The sequence below is a fragment of the Lissotriton helveticus genome, chromosome 4_1 (assembly GCF_964261635.1).
Source record: "Lissotriton helveticus chromosome 4_1, aLisHel1.1, whole genome shotgun sequence".
Classification (NCBI taxonomy): Eukaryota; Metazoa; Chordata; class Amphibia; order Caudata; family Salamandridae; genus Lissotriton; species Lissotriton helveticus.
Genome location: NC_136063.1, coordinates 653,669,817 through 653,690,746, shown reverse-complemented (window position 1 = coordinate 653,690,746; position 20,930 = coordinate 653,669,817). Strand labels below are relative to the sequence as shown.

Below are 20,930 nucleotides of genomic sequence, written 5' to 3'. Positions count from 1 at the left end.
GTTCCTGTCCCAGTGCATGATGGGAACAGGGCAAACCAAACTACCAAGCCAATTCTTATACTGGGAAGGAAACAAGCTTCCGGGGACCGGTTTCTGGCATCACAGCCTTCTTCGGCCCGGCTTGCTTGAATCCTGATGGTATGCTCAGACGTGAGTCCCTTGCTCATTGCACCATCAGGATTCAAGCAAGCCGGGCCGAAGAAGGCTGTGATGCCAGAAACCGGTCCCCGGAAGCTTGTTTCCTAACCAGTATAAGAATTGGCTTGGTAGTTTGGTTTGCCCTGTTCCCATCATGCACTGGGACAGGAACAGACTAATTTGCATATAGCCAGGTTCTGAGCTGGGATGGTGCATTGAGCTAAAAAACGGTGATGGATTAAAACCATGATCTCTTGACTTGGTAAGAGTATTCTGCATCATTCAGAAACTCTGTCCATCACCACCCCCCTTTTCCAAAATCGGTTTATCCACACTATGTGTGGGAGGGTATGCTCAGACGTGAGTCCCTTGCTCATTGCACCATCAGGATTCAAGCAAGCCGGGCCGAAGAAGGCTGTGATGCCAGAAACCGGTCCCCGGAAGCTTGTTTCCTAACCAGTATAAGAATTGGCTTGGTAGTTTGGTTTGCCCTGTTCCCATCATGCACTGGGACAGGAACAGACTAATTTGCATATAGCCAGGTTCTGAGCTGGGATGGTGCATTGAGCTAAAAAACGGTGATGGATTAAAACCATGATCTCTTGACTTGGTAAGAGTATTCTGCATCATTCAGAAACTCTGTCCATCACCACCCCCCTTTTCCAAAATCGGTTTATCCACACTATGTGTGGGAGGGTATGCTCAGACGTGAGTCCCTTGCTCATTGCACCATCAGGATTCAAGCAAGCCGGGCCGAAGAAGGCTGTGATGCCAGAAACCGGTCCCCGGAAGCTTGTTTCCTAACCAGTATAAGAATTGGCTTGGTAGTTTGGTTTGCCCTGTTCCCATCATGCACTGGGACAGGAACAGACTAATTTGCATATAGCCAGGTTCTGAGCTGGGATGGTGCATTGAGCTAAAAAACGGTGATGGATTAAAACCATGATCTCTTGACTTGGTAAGAGTATTCTGCATCATTCAGAAACTCTGTCCATCACCACCCCCCTTTTCCAAAATCGGTTTATCCACACTATGTGTGGGAGGGTATGCTCAGACGTGAGTCCCTTGCTCATTGCACCATCAGGATTCAAGCAAGCCGGGCCGAAGAAGGCTGTGATGCCAGAAACCGGTCCCCGGAAGCTTGTTTCCTAACCAGTATAAGAATTGGCTTGGTAGTTTGGTTTGCTCTGTTCCCATCATGCACTGGGACAGGAACAGACTAATTTGCATATAGCCAGGTTCTGAGCTGGGATGGTGCATTGAGCTAAAAAACGGTGATGGATTAAAACCATGATCTCTTGACTTGGTAAGAGTATTCTGCATCATTCAGAAACTCTGTCCATCACCACCCCCCTTTTCCAAAATCAATTTGAGGAACATCACCAGCTTTTGAATTTGTATTTGCTAAGTAGCCTATAACACATTTCCAGCCTGGAACTGATTGGCAATTTGTTCTTCTCGTGGGCATAAATAAATTAATTTCCACTGTAGGAATGGGCAGAGAACTCTAAAAACTGTTGTGAGTGTGGAGGAAATAATTTCTCAGTGGTCAAAAGTGTTTTTCCTGTGGATGAAAAACATGAAGTTGAACTTGTGCGTCAGCTTTCTCTAATTGTACCATGCGTACAGTTGCATATGGGAAAAACCATTTATATTCATACAAGTTGGAATTCATAAAACATGCCCATGAATAATACTGGAAACCTGCAACTCTTTTTGGTTTCTAGAAGCACTTTTGGAATCCTTTTTCATTTCTAAAATGACTAAATCTACACCCAAGCAAGATAGTAAACCTGTGGATGCAGATTTCTGAATTTCTTTTAAGTATCGGGTCTGAGTCTAAGAAGCTGATTGCTTCCCATAAAATAAACTGCAGAAATGAATACTTAATATCAGTATTTCAGCCAATCATAGGTGTACAGAAAGGCTTTGTGGATATGTAGACACTGGGATATAAATGCTGCAAAGAAGGTTTGAATAGTTGGTGGCCACACGGTAACATGAAATAATATATAAATAAAGGATTTAAAAACTCAAGAATTGAATGCACTTGCCATGCTTTACGACATTAAGATGAAGAAACTAAATTTCCAATAAACATTTGTATCTTTTAATTTTCAGCCTCCCGTATGTTCTTGGAAAAGACCAAAGGTGAAGAAGAAGAAAAGAAAAAAAGTGCACAAGATTTACTTGAATGACGACATACGAGAAGGTCAAGCAGAGGCTTGCAGAGATGTTCCTGATGTACTTTCAGAGGATACGGTCATACCAATTGAGGAAACTGTGTGTGAGGAAGAGTGCAGGTATCCGAACGAGTTTGGAGAAGCTGATGCGCTTCCAGAAGAAAATATTTTTACCCTTGATTGTGAACTTAAGGAGAAGTGGGAACAGTATTGGAGCCAATATGGTGAAGGACTGTTATGGAAGAGCTGGCAGGAGAAGCATCCTCAGCTGGCAGCATTGACGACTCCTGAACATGCCTCCCAGCCCTGGAATTCTCCTGACACAAAAGAAGAGTGGGTGCAGCATTACAGTGAGACATACTGGCACTACATGGAACAGTACCGGTACTGGACTGCCCAGGGTTGGACTGTAGATACTTCGAGCAGCCACACAGATGGTAAGACTTCTGTTGACATCCCTGGTGGAAACACAGATTGCAAGCCTCCATTTGACAACACCTGTGATATCCACACTGACTTTAAATCTGCATTTGAAAGCTCCAGTCACTTCCCAAGTGAATGTCAAGAATATAAGCCTTCAGTTGACATTCCCAGTGACCAATTTTGTGAGACTGTATTGACTTCCTCCAGTGATCACACTGAGTTTAAGACCTCCATTGACACCTGCATTGCCTCCACCCTTAACCACATTGAGAGTGATGCCTCGTACATAAAATCTGACCCGCCGGAAGCAGCACTTGCTGATGAACACAACATTACTGATGTGTTGGACTCCTTGCATGCTTCTAGCAAGTATCACGATGAGCACTTTGATTCAGTTGTTTCTAGGCTCGGGACAGTAAATCTGGATTCAGGAGAAGCAGAACTATCTACGAACTGTATTTATGATGACAGTCAACTACAGAGTCCAAATGACTGTGCAATGCAGTGTCCTTACGTTTCTGACCAAAGTGAACCAAGTGATGGTGTAGCGGGGAAAAGGGGTACATCTCCTGGACATAATGGTGCAGATCAGTCAGGTACGTGTAACACTGGTGTTGATCTCCCGACGAGTATCATGGGAGCTACTAGTAGAATTCCAGCTAGCTGTAAACAGCTCTTCTGTGTGCAGCCACTCTACTAAATTCGAAGCCCTTGCTTGGTTGAATTAATGTATGTGTACGAACATTGAGATTATGTATTTGAGATGAAAATATGTGCTTTTTCAGATGTGTTGTTTGGAGATGAACTGTTGATGTTCCGAGATATTTTTTAAGCTAATATTTCAGTAATAAATCATGCATGGCTAGGGAGACAGTACCTTTGTGCCATGGTCATTTTGCAGCTGTGGGTGTTATCTGTTATCAATGTAGAAGAATTCCACTTTGGCAAAGCCTTTTTTTCACCTTACTGCAGGCATCCGTACCTAATGCACTGAAGTGATATGTGTTGGAAATCTTACAACAGGTAGCTACTAGTGTACCCTTGTCTGATGTTTTCACTATTACATCACTGTTAATATTAGTAGCTCCAGTTTATTTTCACTGAACGTGAGTATCTCTTATTACAGAAATGGTTTTAAGACATTTGGTGTAGGCTAATACTAGCAGTGTTAACTCAGGTTTGGATATAAATCAAGATCTGACATTACTAACGATTTTTTATGCAGTGGAATTGAGAGCAAATTACTTTTTAGAAAGATTAACATTAATTTATACTCCAGTTAACTGAAACACACTCCCGAGAAATGGATTCAGATGTCACAAAGGTAATCTTTCAGTGCACTCAGTACACAACTTTTTCCTGCGTAAAAAGTAAAAAATGGCTCTATACTTGGGGCTGTATTACAGATAGTACCCCAGGGGCGCAAAGGCCATGTTTGCTGGCTTTATACACCTCTGCGACGATATTGTAATATAAAAGAAGCCACTTGTGCAGACTCTTCTATAATACTGAGACATTGGTGTAAATGTAGTACCAGTGCTATCTTCAGAGCATGTTGCCTTATTTGAATGGGGTCATAATCCAGTGCAAATGAGGGAGTCACTTTGCTGTGCGCCTGCACTGTACTACGAATGTGGGCACAGAGGCACACATGTCCTTTGGAGGTGCACTGATGGTGTGCCACAAAAAGGTGGTGCTCTGTATGTGCACTCCCTTGCACTGTCAGTGCACCGCTTTAGTGCAGCCCTCTATATGGAACAATGGGGGGCCCATGGACCCCCCAGACACTCCCTGCACGCACCTACCGGGGGATCTCTAACTCCACTTTAAAATGCTGATGGATTGCCTCATGCACAAAGAAAAACAGCGTGGCTTTCAAGCAGCTGATCTGTAGTTCGCGGAATGTGCAGCACGCAGGGCAGTGAAAATTCGTTGTGATCCTGAGGTCAGGACATTCATAATAATAGAGTGCGCTGTTCCTATTTGTGCCTGGCGCACCTGTTGAAAGGTGCCCTGTGGGCAATCGAGGACAAAGCGCCATACCAGTAATACGGGTCCAGGTGGGAGATCAACTTTCCTGGTGCATGAATGGAGGCGAGGTTGCTTTCTGAGGGTCATATTAAGGAGGTATCAGGTTTAAAACAAAGCATTAATAATAATGCATCCGTAACAGCAAGTATTTGAGAGATCCAACACTCTGGTCATTCTGAACTACAATTTCTCGATAAAACAAGCATTTGCAATGCAATAGGTCTCGCATTAGGAAAGTGTGAGCTATTGGTATTATAAATTACGATTTTATTTAATATGTGTTGGCTTTGAAAATATATACATTAATAGCATTGTTATTCACAAAGCCAATAGCTTACACTTTCCTAATGTGAGTCCTATTGGCTATGGCAATGCTTGTTGGTAGCAAGCAAGGACAGTGCTGTTGTGGTGCTGAGTGATGATGTGGTTGGGCTGAGTGATGTGGTGGTGTATTAGAGTGATGTGGTGGTGTATTAGATTGATGTGGTGGTGTATTAGATTGATGTGGTGGTGTCCCAGAGTGATGTGGTGGTGTCCCAGAGTGATGTGGTGGTGTCACCGAGTGATGTGCCAGAGTGATGTGGTGGTGTCCCAGAGTGATGTGGTGGTGTCCCCGAGTGATGTGGTGGTATCCCCGAGTGATGTGGTGGTATCCCCGAGTGATGTGGTGGTATACCCGAGTGATGTGGTGGTATCCCCGAGTGATGTGGTGGTATCCCCGAGTGATGTGGTGGTGTCCCTGAGTGATGTGGTGGTGTCCCTGAGTTAGGTGGTGGTGTCCCTAATTGATGTGGTGGTGGCCCTGAGTGGTGCCCGTAAGTGATATGGTGGTGTCCCCGAGTGATGTGGTGTGATGTGGTGGTGTCCCCGAGTGATGTGGTGGTATCCCCGAGTGATGTGGTGGTATCCCCGAGTGATGTGGTGGTGCCCCTGAGTGATGTGGTGGTGCCCCTGAGTGATGTGGTGGTGTCCCTGAGTGATGTGGTGGTGTCCCTATGTGGTGGTGTCCCAGAGTGATGTGATGGTGTCCCTGAGTGGTGCCCCTGAGTGATGTGGTGGTGTCCCAGAGAGATGTGGTGGTGTCCTGGAGTGATGTGATGGTGTCCCTGAGTGGTGCCCCTGAGTGATGTGGTGGTGTCCCCGATTGATGTGGTGGTGTCCCCGAGTGATGTGGTGGTGTCCCTGAGTGGTGTCCCTGAGTGATGTGGTGGTGTCCCTGAGTGATGTGGTGGTGTCCCCGAGTGATGTGGTGGTGTCCCTGAGTGATGTGGTGGTGTCCCAGGCCTCGCAGTCATGGTAGGGGGCTGCACTTATGGCAGGACCTCCGCAGTGAGAAACTGATTTAGATCCTGCCGAACGTGTTACTCCGTCACAACATTGACATATATCCTGTCTGCCAAAATATAAATCTCATTATATCCTATGGGATTTATATTTCGGCGGACGGAATATCAGTCACCGTGGTGACGCAGTAACCCATCCGCTAAGATCTAAATCAGGCACTTAGACATAAATCTGTAAAGTGATGGATGAGGGTGCAGCTACAAGGTTTAGGAAAACTGGTTATTGCAATATTATATGTCCGGTAGTGAGACAGAGGGTGAGCACACCACCAGTTCCTGAACCCCCAAAAATGTGCAAATTACCCACACCTTTAAGTGAAGAAAAAAAACGCTTCATGCTGCAGTCCAGGTTTTTAGATCTTTCTGAACTAGCGAAAAAGAAGAACCCATACTGTATGACACAACTTAAGAGTCCCTTGAAGGGAGATGGAAGAGGGCTCAGTGTTGTCACTTTTTTGCATGAATGCCCTTTGAATCCAGGCCTCCGCCAGCATTAAGGCCTATTTTAAAAATGTAGCTACTTGTTGCATACATCCTCGGCAGTGCTTTAGATAGGCCGGTACTGTCCTTTACGGAGTACCAGCACTTTTTTATTTTGAGAGGAAGAGTCAGGGCCGGACTGGCCGTAGCGGGCACCGGGCTTTTCCCGGTGGGCCGCTAGGGTGGGGGCCGATTTTGGGGCCCTGGGGGCCATTTTTGTTACAGGGCCGTTTTTCAGCATAGCTGCAAAATTGGCACCTGTAACAAAATCGGCTGAAATCGGGGGCCGGCCGAGCTCTTTGCCAGGGACAGTTTTGGTTCCAAGTCTGGCCCTGGGAAGAGTAGCGGCACTTCTCAAGAGTGACGTAATACATTTAATGGGAGAGTACCAGCACTTCTCAGAAACAAGCAGGTTCTCTGGTACAGAGTACCTGCACTTTTATTTCTCCATTTCAAGCACTGATCTTGGGACATGGCTGTTTTTACAGTTGATTGTTCTGCCAATAACTGGATTGTCTGGGTGAGGACATGGCCCCAAACCAACCCCAGCGCCATCTACCGGATAGGTAGTTAAGTACAGCCATTATTTGGGTTCTGTGGGCCTTTAAGGCCATTGCACTTGCTGCACTATTGACAGCCGCTCCCTTGGCGCCACTTACATTGTTAGCATGGGACTCCGGCACTGTGTGTCAGCGAGCTGCTGACGTCAGCACCGAATGTCTGCTTCTAATATGCGCGTGCACTAACGGCCTTTCTGTACCACCGGCAGAAGTTGGCGCGCGCGGGCTCTGGGCCACAGAACCTCACGTCTGTGCTTCAGGTACAGGCAGTGCTGCTGCACTGCAGCGAGTAATGGTAGGAACAGGAAACCGTGCAGGTGAATGTGGCTTTACATAGAGGTCTTTGGGGCACCACATGAAGTCCACATTACCACTTTGCTTAATCTAAAGCCCTATTTCCAGTGGAGTGTGCCATACAAACCGCCAGTTCAGAAACACTCAGGGCAGAGTGTGCTTTACATACAGGGAACTGTGGCGAGTAAATGGCATACAGGCTCCCAATCTCCACCATGACAAAGGCAATAGAGCTTTAAATCCAGAGAACTGTGGAAACACGTATAATACATATGCTTTACATGCAGGGCAGCGCGGAAACCTTTCCTGCATGCAGAGCAGTGTGGACACTGGCATGGTGAAATGTGCTGTACATAGTCAGGAATTGTAAAATTGGCATGGCAAAGTGTGATTTACACTCTGATGCAAAAACAATATTGACATGGAAGCTGCAAAGTTACATTACATATATATTAAATACGAGGCTAACGTGCAATAACCATTAGGGGAGTATCTGATTTGTTGAATAGCCGTGCTGTCTGATGTCTGTGCTGTATTTTCACCAATCACAGGACAATCGTAACTTATACCTACTTTGTCACCCTGCTAATCGGGCTGATGCGCCTAGAAGTCCTTTGGCACTACGGGCATCGCTCTATTTCAGTCTGGTATAAAGTCCAGTGGTTCCATATTTCAGCCCCCGTCCTGCCGGACTAACAGGTTGTCAGCATATTGTTGGCAGCACCCGGAATACTTTACCAGAAGCCTATAAGGTCGTTGGTCGCACACTGGAATATTTGTCCAGAACGTATATATAATTAGTTTTTTCCAGGGCTGGGTGGGCAGCAGCGTGGAATAACAAGTCATCAAGTCTTGCATAATTTCATTATCTGGAACAGCAGTTTGATGGACGATTAACTGATTTAGGAATAGGGGTGCTCATCATGCCTGGAACATTATTTAAACAGATGTAATGGCTCCTCGCTCAGGATGTTCTATTTTCCCACAACGGGCACGCCGTGTCTTTCGTTGACTTCTTCTCTGCTGTGCACCAAGTGTGGAGTGTCGGACCGATCATTGTCTCCCAGAAACATGCACAGTTGAATGCTGGCAGGCTGTAGTATTTCGATATATTTCATTTGTTCCCATTCAGAATAACCTGAAAATATATGACTTTGCAGCCAATATTTCGGAAAAACTGACCTACGCTTGTTTCTTTCGTTTTTTTTGGAGCTGAGAAGCTCTGCCGATGGTCGTGCTGGGTGTTTGTGCTGCTCGCTCGGTGCCAGAGCTGGCTTTAGATTGCACTGTAGCACGGATGAGGTGTAATTTATTCTCGTCCCGAGCACAAAGCGTTCACTTTCAATGCGTTACTTTCCCTTCTGTATGAGGGAGGTGCCAGGCAAGATCTGATCCCCCAGCCTTAGTGAAAGGAAGTGGTTCGGTTCTGCCTTTATTCACTTTGCAGTGGGCTTTGCAATAATGTCTGCGCTCCTTCCAGAATGACTGACAGGAAACAATTGACACCATTGCTTCAAGCCAGTGCAACTCTAGGACGTTTCCGATTTGTTTGGGCAACAAGCGTTTCCCAGGAGAACAATTCACTGTAAATGAATGCAGCTGAGGTTATCACAGGGACAGGGCCACTTCTATACATCCCTTTAGGGGCACAGAACAAGGTCAACCGGGGGGACTGTGTTAAAATTAGGGAGGCCCTGCCTGTGCAGGGTGAAGGTGGCTCACCCATCATTCGCGCTAGACTCTGCGACTACCAATCGAACAAGAAAAAGAGATGTCACCCCCTTCGGCTGTGGGTGACCTGAAGCCACTCCAAGCCCAGCCTGCCTCGAAGCTCCTCCGGCCATCAGGAGGTCACCATCCAGGGTACGGGTGAAGGCTTTGGACAAGAAATGTAGATTTCTACGGAGAAGACGGCGCCGCCATTAAAAAACAAGACGTAAGCAAAAACGAAACCGTGAGCAAAAACGAAACCTGCCGTGGGGCGGGACTTCCGTCTTCGGAAGCCCGCGCCCACGGAGTGCCTGGACAGAAAAGCAGTGCTGGTGACGCGGGGCTCCCATGCCCGAGGGAGAGCCCCGCGGAGGCTGCAGAGTCCGGCGATGCGGTGAGTGGGGTTAGTTGGGGGGGTCTCTCTGTAAGTGTGCGTGTGTGTGGGGGCGGCAGCGGAGGGGGGAATTGTCTGTGTGTGTGCGCTCGTGTGTGTGTGGGCGGCGGCGGGGGGGTGGGAGGTGTGGTGTGTGTCTGTATGTGTGCGCTCGTGTGTGTGTCTCTGTGTGCGTGCGTGATCCATGGTGCCTGAAGAGCCTGCCGGAATCGGAGCGCGTGTTCACGCGCGCGACCTGATCCGATTCCGGCAGGCTGCGTGCGCGTGCCAGTCTCTTGTCTCCTCTGGGTAGTCCTTGAAAGCTGAAAGGACTGAAACGATTGCAAAAGACTCGCTTTGCGACAGCAGGCGCGAGACCTAAAAAATTACTATGTGTTTGCTATGTTATATAAGCCACACTATAGAATTGGCATGACTTGTGGATTTACACGAGATGCTAAGGCTTTACGGACAAATAGGTGTTGCAGCCTGTATAGGGTTCATTTTGGGGTTTCTGATGAAGGCATACATTTCTTGCTCTTTTTCTCTGTGATTTATACCTAGAGAATCTAAAAGCCTCAATCTTTTTGTAGTCTGTGATCGTGCAGACTACATTCTCATAGTAAAGGTGTCCGGTTTCCTCATTTGTAGGCAGTGCATTAAAACATCTTGTTTACTGCTTGGCACAGATTACATAGTTTACAAATCCAGCCAGGCCTTTCTTTTCAAGTCTGTGTTTGATTCCCTGTTTTTATTTTTGGTTCGTGATCACTGATTCACTATTCATTTGTCTGTGTTTGGGATTCTTCACAGTGATTGAAATGTTGTGATAAAGAGTAGTTATTATCAAGTTTTCTGTAGCGTTTCATTTTTAGGTTTTGCCTAGGCAGCGCTTGCGCTGTCTCTTCGAGACATGCTGTATTTAGGATATGTGCATAAAGCTCTGCCCCCTTTCCACCCATGTTTTTAATTGGCCCCTGTCCTTTATAAATGTTGGCTTTTCATCGGTCAATTGGCCTAGTAGTCCCTTCTTAGTACCGCCTTGTCTCTTCTTATAAACTCCCATGAGGACACCCCCTGTTACATGTATTGTTACTCCCTAGGTTTTAATTTCAGCCTCAATGCTTTTTTTTAAGGTTTCGGCTGAGCCAGCGCATGCGCTGCGCTGGCGAGACATTTAGTAACTGGGTTTTAAAAGTGCTACCCACAGGCTTTTGCCGGCCACCAGCTTGCTGTTACGCGCACAAGTGCGCGCGACATGCACAGCTGCCATCTGGCTTTCTGTAATGGCTCATTAAGCCATACAGTGCACGAGTGAATCCCTACCCCTTCCCTTCTCCCAGTCCCTCCTCGTCCGCTTCTCTTATTACAAGCTTCCCGCGTCGAGCAACAAATGCTTGTTTTTATTTCCCGTGCTTTCCCTCTGCCTACGTCCGATCACTTTCGCAGCTTTGTTTTCTTTTGCTTTCAGCACTCCGCCTCTCTCCCTTGTTTTATTAATCTTCGTGATAAATAATGTTTCTCTGCCACTGACCCGTACGTACGTCAGCCCTGCCGTGCTTCAACTCCCCCCTCATCCCTCATCACAGAGCGCGTCTTTTATTTAACTTTCAACCCATGCCACAGTGAGGAGCTGCAGAATACCGATGGACTGACCTTACTATTGGCTCAGTGTATTTGTGCTGCCAAGAAGCACCTGCACATTGACATTCCTAAGGAAAAGTCCTGCTTGTTGTCTGGGTCCCAGAGATCATACCGTAAGTTTTTTCCGATCCGTAAGACTGGTGTTTTTTTTATGTCATGTTTACTTTAGGACAGCCCACGCCATTTTTAATACGATTCTAAGCGTGAATGGACCTCTCAGCCACATCAATAAAACTGGGAAGTTTTTCATAAAAAATAAAAATGTAAAAAATCAGCACGCACCCGCTTCTTGAACATCTCGCTTCATGTTAACAATGCTTCTTTATTTTGTAGCAGTTTGTCGGAGCACCACACCTCCCTCAGAGTGCACACCGCCTGGCAGCAGTACTCCGTCTCACTCCTTCGTTCCCCGCTTCTGCGCTTCATGTTTTGGACAGCAGGATACAAACAATGCATGTTTATTTTAGCAAACCGCACTAAAATAAGCAAGCATTGATAGCACTGTGCTGTCTAAAACATGAAGAGCGGTATACTCCAACACCGTGCTTCACGTTTTGTTCCTTGACACCCGCTTCATGTTTTGGACACCAGGGTGTTAACAATGCATGTTTATTTTAGCAAACCGCACTAGAATAAGCAAGCATTGATGGCGCTGTGCGGTCTAAAACATGAAGCGTGGTAAAATCCAAAACAGTGCTTCATACTGTGGACAGCACAGTGCTAACAATGCTTGTTTTTTTAGCAGACGTGCTGTCAGCTTCATGGTGTGTTTTAATTTTTTCCTTTCCATATTGGGCCAACCGCCACCCTCCCTTACTCCGTCTCTGCCTCCACAGCTCCCACGGCGCTACCTCTCTCCCGGCCGGCCAGCAAGGTTTATAGGGTCTAGTTTGACGTCCCCCCTCGGATTTTCACAGTGTAAACTCAGTTAAACACTGCAAGTCTCACCACGCTCCGTCCCTGAGCCCCCAGAGTTCAGATTAGAGCCCCAACATGATGACAGAGTGACTGCTCCATGCCTGAGGTTCAGCATCTACTACAAATCAAACCAAGCTGGATCGCTTCTGCTCAAAGATCCCACTTTGACAGAAATGCCCGAAGTCTGCGTACACCTTTGTATCACAATTTTTATCACACTACCGCCCATGCTTTCTTTTTAAATACATAAAATATATTTACTCTACCTTGTCTCTCACTAGAATCTTAAATATGAATTTGCCCATATCCCCTCTTTAGGTGGAGCAAACCTATATAAAAAAAATAAACTGTGGTTGTTCTGCATTTTTACAATGTCTCTACTAAAATGGTGTTCAGACCAAGAGAATGTATATGGGCATTTTCTGCCCCACAAGTGACTTTCTTTTCAGATTTGACACCACCCAAATAAAGCAAAGCTGACATCTTCCACTGACAACATATATTTAAAATGCTTGCCATCATTTGCTTCTATAAAAAGTGAGACTGTATGTTTCTTCTAATTTGATGGACAGCCTGCCACCATCTTTGTTTCTTCCCATAGCAGGGGAATCCCGTTTAGTGCAAAAACCTCCGTTTAGATCAGGTATTCACGTAGAATATGTAAAAGCACTTTAATGAGTGATGCTGCAGCTTAACGCACAGACCTGTGGAAGGCATTGAGCAATCATTGTTAACAGGGATATATTGTGCCATGGATTTCAAACCGTGTTATCGACAAGTATATGAAGCCCAAATGGACTATGAAATATTCTGAGCCCCATGAGACAGCCGTGTGCATGCCCCTTCATCCCTCAATCTGACCACATTCATGTCTGTACTGGGGCAGTGTAGTTAAACAGGAGAGTAGTGAACTGAAAACGGGGGTAATAAAAGGGTAAAAAAGTATCCAGTCTTACTTTTCGCCCCTATGCTGCCTCTTACCTCTTTGCCCTGATCTTTCTTTCATTGGGCTCCAAGTAGCAAACAATGTTGTATACGATATTGTATTGTAGTTGCATTAACACATCAAACCCCGATGAGTTGCTGAAGTGGGTATCAGGCAGCTAGGTGGAAGTGTCAGTCTACCATGTGATCTGCGTGAGCAGTGTTTGATGGGTCTGAGGACCAGTGTGATACGCTAGTTGTGGGTTTGGTGCAGCATCTTGGTGTGTAATTGGGTGTTTTGTAAACTGCTGTTGCACTGAGAACTCTGCGGCTGTGTACAATATATTGCATTTTGGGTGCTGCATGAATTACAACAATATGTTATGCTATGAGGTTTCGTTAGTACACACACATTTCCGAAGCACAGTCACGATGCTTCGGTGCTTTAAATGGGCAGGTACTGAGCGCTTGAACTGCTTCAATGTGAACAAGCATTGGCATAGCCAATAGGTCTCGCCTTTGGGACCTAATGAGAATTTAGTTATGCAGCACAATATCATTGGTACAACAGCATCAACTGTTGCATGGCTAAACACTTATAAGGTCCCAAAAGCGAGACCTATTGGCTATGCCAATGCTTGTTTCTTAAAAGGCTACAGGCAAACACACACTTGCTCTTAAGCTAGGCTGGCAGTGGTTACTTTGCTCACTAGAACATGTCACATTTATCTAAGACACACTATAAATTTCCCTACATCAGCTCCACACAGAGTACAACCTAATCCGAAATTAATGTAATAATTCTTTTGTCCCATTTCAAAGCTACTAATTGTATATATGGACATAGCTATTTGAATGTACTCATAGTACTGTCTTGCATGCAATGTATTATGGGTAGGGTGGATTTACTACATGTTCTGCAGGGTTAGGGTTAGGTTGGTGGTATTGTACTAGGATGCGGCGCCTCAGGGGACTGTACACCTTTAAATATTTGTTTTCTCTATCTTGGGAACGGTGCTATAAGGAGAAGAGAACCACACTTCCTCTTCTAACATAGGCTGTGCCTAAATAAACATTTGAACACTCCTTAGCACTCGTTACAGTATTCAGCACAGATTTGCACATGTGTATTTCACTCATACATAAGTTATGCAAGATTTAAAAATTGAGGTCCTCGTAGTTCAGGTTGTTCCGCAGGTGTTGTTTTTTATTTTGATAGATGTTACAGCCAACACGTGTTTCGTCAGTAGGGAATGTAACCCTTGACTTTTTCAAGGCTGTTAAGTGAAAAAAGTGACATTTGTAACATTCTTGGTTTGGTCTGAGTAAGTTATTATTATACAACACTTAATGTTACACAGGTAGGCGGTGGTGGGTCTTATTTACAGTGCTCATATACATTTGTGGATGTTGACTTAAAGAAAGTTGTGTTCAGAAAACAACTTCAATTGTACATGATTTACCCTCAGAATATTGAGAGTTTTCTTAGGTGCACCCATTGAGATATGGAGAAACCAGTGATTCGTCTTGTCATGCTTCTCAATTGTGATTGTGCATTGTGAGACTATTTTCTGGGGTGAAGATTTCAATTGTGAAGTTGAAATTCGAGCTATAGTGGCATGCATACTATAAAAATGAAGTAAGTGCTCGGGGTACCTATTTTCCTCGAGTGTTCCTTTTTCTGTATGAAGAAAATGGATCAAGAAGGAATATTATAAATATATCCGCAACTCTTATTAGGCGTAATAACTTTGTTGTGTTATCTTCAAACTGTTTATTCTCAGTTACTCACCGTCCTTGAGGTGATAATTCCAACCCTCGAAGGGGTATCTGTAAGGGGACTTCGGTTCTTTACAAGGTTTTTCTTCACTTATTTGCCACAGTATCGGTATGTCTTAAGGCAGCTGTAAGTCAATATGAAGTTTGTTAGGAGTTAATTTATTGTAAATTCCTTATTAGTGATTCTAAATAATTTTATTTAGATATTTGTCATCATTTATTTTAGGTAGGAAAAGAGCCTTTGTATGACTGCTAAAAAAGTGTCAGGTGGTCCATGACACGTGCATATTTGATTTGGCTTAAGTGTGGTTCCCACCGGTAATGAAATAATTATACAGGATTTTATAATTTCCACATATGCCGATTTTTTTATATAGATATCATGATCTCAAGTGCCATTGACTTATAAGCTCATATAATGAGCCATTCGTGCAGGGAGATCGAGTTTCTCCCTACTTCCACAAAATTCGTTGTGCCCCTCGTAGTAGTGAGAAAGCCATGGCAGCATGGTTAGGTTGCCGGTTCTCTCGTGTTAGTGATATCTAAAGAGCCCGTGCTCCTCGCTATTCTACACTCTCCTGTGAGCTTACCTTTCGCCGTTGATGCTATCGTGTCTTCGAATGTCCCCGCTGCTCCGTGTTTGGTGCAGTAATCTGTCTCCTGCATTTCGCGCTGATAGTTTTCAACCGGGAACGCCCCGTGTCACGTGATTCGTGACCGTTTCCGGTTTAGTTTTGTTATGGTCCATGTTAGTGGGTTGTATCCTCGCAAACACAGCGGCCATCTTATCATATCTGTATTGAGAGGATAGTCTAGCCCTTGGAGTCTATATTCGACCGATTAGCCACTATATTGTCTAGATGGTTCATCATTGTAGTTTCCTAATAAAATAATTTTCACATGTCTCTTGCTCGCGAACTTTGGGATCAGTGTCATTAATTGTCTGTGGGCGGGGGGGGGGGGTGCTCATACGTGCTCAGTGTTGTGAGTGTATTATTCTTATATCTGTGAGTTTGATCAGGATTAGTGTCAGCTCGTTTTTTGATGCGCAGTGCATTTACATACCCGTTTTGTATGGAGAATAAGAACTATACCACCGTAGCATTCACATTTCACAAATGTAAAGCACTGCGCATCAAAAAACGAGCTGACACTAATCCTGATCAAACTCACAGACAAATAGACACTATCATCCGTAACCAATGTGAACGAATAAATAGAATTTGTGTGATATAAGAATAATACACTCCCAACACTGAGCACGTATGAGCACCCCCCCCCCCGCCCACAGACAATTAATGACACTGATCCCAAAGTTCGCGAGCAAGAGACATGTGAAAATTATTTTATTAGGAAACTACAATGATGAACCATCTAGACAATATAGTGGCTAATCGGTCGAATATAGACTCCAAGGGCTAGACTATCCTCTCAATACAGATATGATAAGATGGCCGCTGTGTTTGCGAGGATACAACCCACTAACATGGACCATAACAAAACTAAACCGGAAAGGGTCACGAATCACGTGACACGGGGCGTTCCCGGTTGAAAACTATCAGCGCGAAATGCAGGAGACAGATTACTGCACCAAACACGGAGCAGCGGGGACATTCGAAGACACGATAGCATCAACGGCGAAAGGTAAGCTCACAGGAGAGTGTAGAATAGCGAGGAGCACGGGCTCTTTAGATATCACTAACACGAGAGAACCGGCAACCTAACCATGCTGCCATGGCTTTCTCACTACTACGAGGGGCACAACGAATTTTGTGGAAGTAGGGAGAAACTCGATCTCCCTGCACGAATGGCTCATTATATGAGCTTATAAGTCCATGGCACTTGAGATCATGATATCTATATAAAAAATCGGCATATGTGGAAATTATAAAATCCTGTATAATTATTTCATTACCGGTGGGAACCACACTTAAGCCAAATCAAATATGCACGTGTCATGGACCACCTGACACTTTTTTAGCAGTCATACAAAGGCTCTTTTCCTACCTAAAATAAATGATGACAAATATCTAAATAAAATTATTTAGAATCACTAATAAGGAATTTACAATAAATTAACTCCTAACAAACTTCATATTGACTTACAGCTGCCTTAAGACATACCGATACTGTGGCAAATAAGTGAAGAAAAACCTTGTAAAGAACCGAAGTCCCCTTACAGATACCCCTTCGAGGGTTGGAATTATCACCTCAAGGACGGTGAGTAACTGAGAATAAACAGTTTGAAGATAACACAACAAAGTTATTACGCCTAATAAGAGTTGCGGATATATTTATAATATTCCTTCTTGATCCATTTTCTTCATACAGAAAAAGGAACACTCGAGGAAAATAGGTACCCCGAGCACTTACTTCATTTTTATAGTATGCATGCCACTATAGCTCGAATTTCAACTTCACAATTGAAATCTTCACCCCAGAAAATAGTCTCACAATGCACAATCACAATTGAGAAGCATGACAAGACGAATCACTGGTTTCTCCATATCTCAATGGGTGCACCTAAGAAAACTCTCAATATTCTGAGGGTAAATCATGTACAATTGAAGTTGTTTTCTGAACACAACTTTCTTTAAGTCAACATCCACAAATGTATATGAGCACTGTAAATAAGACCCACCACCGCCTACCTGTGTAACATTAAGTGTTGTATAATAATAACTTACTCAGACCAAACCAAGAATGTTACAAATGTCACTTTTTTCACTTAACAGCCTTGAAAAAGTCAAGGGTTACATTCCCTACTGACGAAACACGTGTTGGCTGTAACATCTATCAAAATAAAAAAACAACACCTGCGGAACAACCTGAACTACGAGGACCTCAATTTTTAAATCTTGCATAACTTATGTATGAGTGAAATACACATGTGCAAATCTGTGCTGAATACTGTAACGAGTGCTAAGGAGTGTTCAAATGTTCTGCAGGGTGCAGTACATTTGTGACCAAAAGAGGTCCGCGGTGCTGGTGCCTTGCTCACTAGGGACCTCTAGAGCAGCTTGGAGTACTGCACAGAGACATACAATGCTGGTGCCTTGCTCACTAGGGACCTCTAGGAGCAGCTTGCGGTACTGCACTGAGACATACAATGCTGGTTCCTGGCTCACTACGCAAGCATCTATTGTTGTTGCATTATTATTTGGAATGCCAATACCGCAAACTATCAGTAATGCAAAACCTATTGCATTGTAAATGCTTGTTCTTTGTGGCTATGTTTCTCTTTTTTTAATTTCTGCTGAGAGGTGTGTGTCTCACCCTGTATAGGACATCTGTGTTCTCTGTCTTCCAGAGAGTCTGTTGCACTCTATCAGTGTTGAGTAGTGGTGGTTGTAGCTCCATTTCTGCTTGGCAGGCGTTGGTGGGACCTAAACAGCAGGTGCAAGAAATTGTGATTTTTTTTTCTTCAACTTTGAGGCTCAATTGCTTGACTAGTTTTGCCGAGTGATAAGGCTTTGTTCTAAGCCTTTCTACATTGGGGATGACAGAGCCAGATATTCTGCATTAAGCGGACACTTCCTTTAGAATGTTTTTGGAGTAACCTGAGGGTGTTGTAAATATCCCCCCTCACCCACCCAACCCTACACAGGCAAAAGTGACCTTTAAGTAAACGGGCACAGGGTTGGTACAGGGTTGGTACAGGATGGCTCCATCTGAATTATATCAAAACCAAAGGGGATGATGGACGGAGTGTTGAACATTGCAAGCATTCACCCCCAGTCAACTGATCTGGTTTTAATCCATCATCATTCTTTAGCTCACTCCACCACCCCAGTTCAGAGATGGCCATATGCAAATCAGTCTGACCATGTGCCTCATGGGAACAGCCCAGCCCGAACTGCCAAGCCACATCTTCCCTGGACCGGAAACAAGCAACCTGGGACCGGTTTCTGGCTAATCAGCCGCCATCAGCCAGGCTAGCTAAGGATGGATTTAGGCCCAGATCTCTGTACTGGGGTGAATGTCTGCATTCTGTCCATCAACTGTTGTTTTTGCATTTGCAACCCCGAGTGGGACAGGTATGCTCAGATGTGAGTCCTGTGCTTTCCATGCCATTGGAATCAAGCTATCCTGGCTGATGAGGGCTGAAAGCCCGAAACCGGTCCTAGGATGCTTGTTTCCAGTCCAGGGAGGACCTTGCTTGGCAGTTCGGGCTGGACTGTCCCCATGGGGCACAGGGTCAAGCCTGATTTGCATATAGCTGGGTTCAAACTGGAATGGCATGGTGAGCAAAAAAATCGATGGATTTAGGCCCAGATCTCTGTACTGGGGTGAATGTATGACATTGTTCTGCATTCTGTCCATCAACTGTTGTTTTTCCATCTGAATTATATGGCATTTACCAGGCATAAAAGCAGAGATCCACTTCACTTCCAAAATCCCATTCTTTCTGCTAACATGAATAGAAAGAAGGGCCTATTTTGTACAGAAATTACTGGGGAACGACAGACCCACAAAGGAGCTGACATTTTTCAGATCCTCTGGGTTGGTTGCTTGTCACTGCATGAACTACCAGCACATGGAACATGCCTACATAACGTGTAATTAGACACAACATCTTTACATGAACATTACATCTACAACAACCCCAGACCTAAGCCGAACTCTATTCCTTACCCGTTGACCCTAAACCTACCTCTATCCCAAGCTACTCTCACTCTTACACACGTCCTTACACTATCCATTAAGCTAAATGTAGACATAACCCTAAACTGAATCTCAACCTACCTCTAAATATAATTCATAACCCTAAACTATTCCTAGATCCAACCCTAAACATTGCCATCAATCTGAAATTAAAGCAAAATGTCCCTCTTGTATCAGTCCGGCTATTCACACTAGTGGTGCCCAATCAGCTTCTTTTTAATGAATGTATGAAAAAAGAGCACACATTCACAGGGATAGGGTGTACCACATGTGACTGATGCACATATGGACCAGTGATACTTATTTTCTGGTCCTACCATAAGCGCAGGCAAACTCATAAGTTGATAAGGGAAATGGCTTTTGTAGAAAAAAGTCAAGGATTGCTAATAAAGTCATGTCATTCATTTAGTGTGGAGGTAAAGTCAGTAGTGGTAACTATTGATGTAATCCCTTCTTTGTTATTCTGCAGTGATGAAGTGAATGTGACGTAGTTGGCTGAATCTCAGCATCCGTGAATGTGCCTGCTGTATTAAAAAAAAAAAAAGTAATGAAATATACCAGTCTTATGAGGAATTAAGAAGAGGAACCCAAATGGAACAAACACACACCGCAAGGTAGTGGGTTGTTGATGAAGGTTGTTGGCTTCAAACATTGTAACTAATACATAGAGAGAAACCTACCAAGGAGTCAGTGAATGCTTGGAGAATGATTGGTTATAATTCTGGATCTCTGATTTTCTATTGAACATAGATCACAAGGGCGGTTTAAAGCCTTTGTAACCTTGAAACCACCATGCAATACTTTGTTTCTATTTATAGGCTTCTTATAAATAGATCCCTTATTTCTAAGGTCCTGAAGTGCAGCTGTATTAAGTGGTAGCACCAAAGGTTTTCAGATTTGCAAATGGAAATATCATGAGCAGTGTTTTTTATTTTGCTACATAACCTTCATTGGACATTCATCAAGATCAGCGTGTTTTCTTTTCCTCAGGCCATGTGCAGCGCTCCGTTACCATTGGCTGAGTTCATGCTAAATACCCACATTCATACATACATACATACAAACTGTAATAAAGAGTGAATTAATTTAATTTGATAGTTAACCTTGATTGCATCCTATTATGTCAAACATGATTTTCATTAGACACCAATTACTCTATATTATTGTGGATCTACTTGTATTAAAACTGTTTAGAGCTACCTATCACTGGGTCATCATACACTTCCCACTAACTATGCCTTTTGTGGCCACTGTAATGATCCGATAATATTCTCAGATGTATTAAGAGCATTGCTGTGGATGTGCTCATTTTTAATAACCCTGATCTCTGTTATTACAGATTGCCAAGTCTCACTGTCACTCACATACCTAGAAGTCAGAGCGCCTGATAGCAATGCAGCATTTAACTAGAATGACTGCAAGATGAATTAAATTGAGCTATGTGGGATTAAACCTATACCAAGAA

At 44.2% G+C, this 20,930-nt stretch overlaps 1 protein-coding gene across 1 annotated transcript in view; it reads left to right on the top strand.

Moving 5' to 3' along the window:
- TGS1 (trimethylguanosine synthase 1) overlaps positions 1-20,930 on the top strand; it is a 345,615-nt gene that overhangs the window by 66,293 nt on the left and 258,392 nt on the right. The window contains exon 4 of the mRNA XM_078687296.1: positions 2,260-3,340. Within this exon, the coding sequence (XP_078543422.1) occupies positions 2,260-3,340 (1,081 nt within the window). The remainder of the gene's footprint in view (positions 1-2,259; positions 3,341-20,930) is intronic.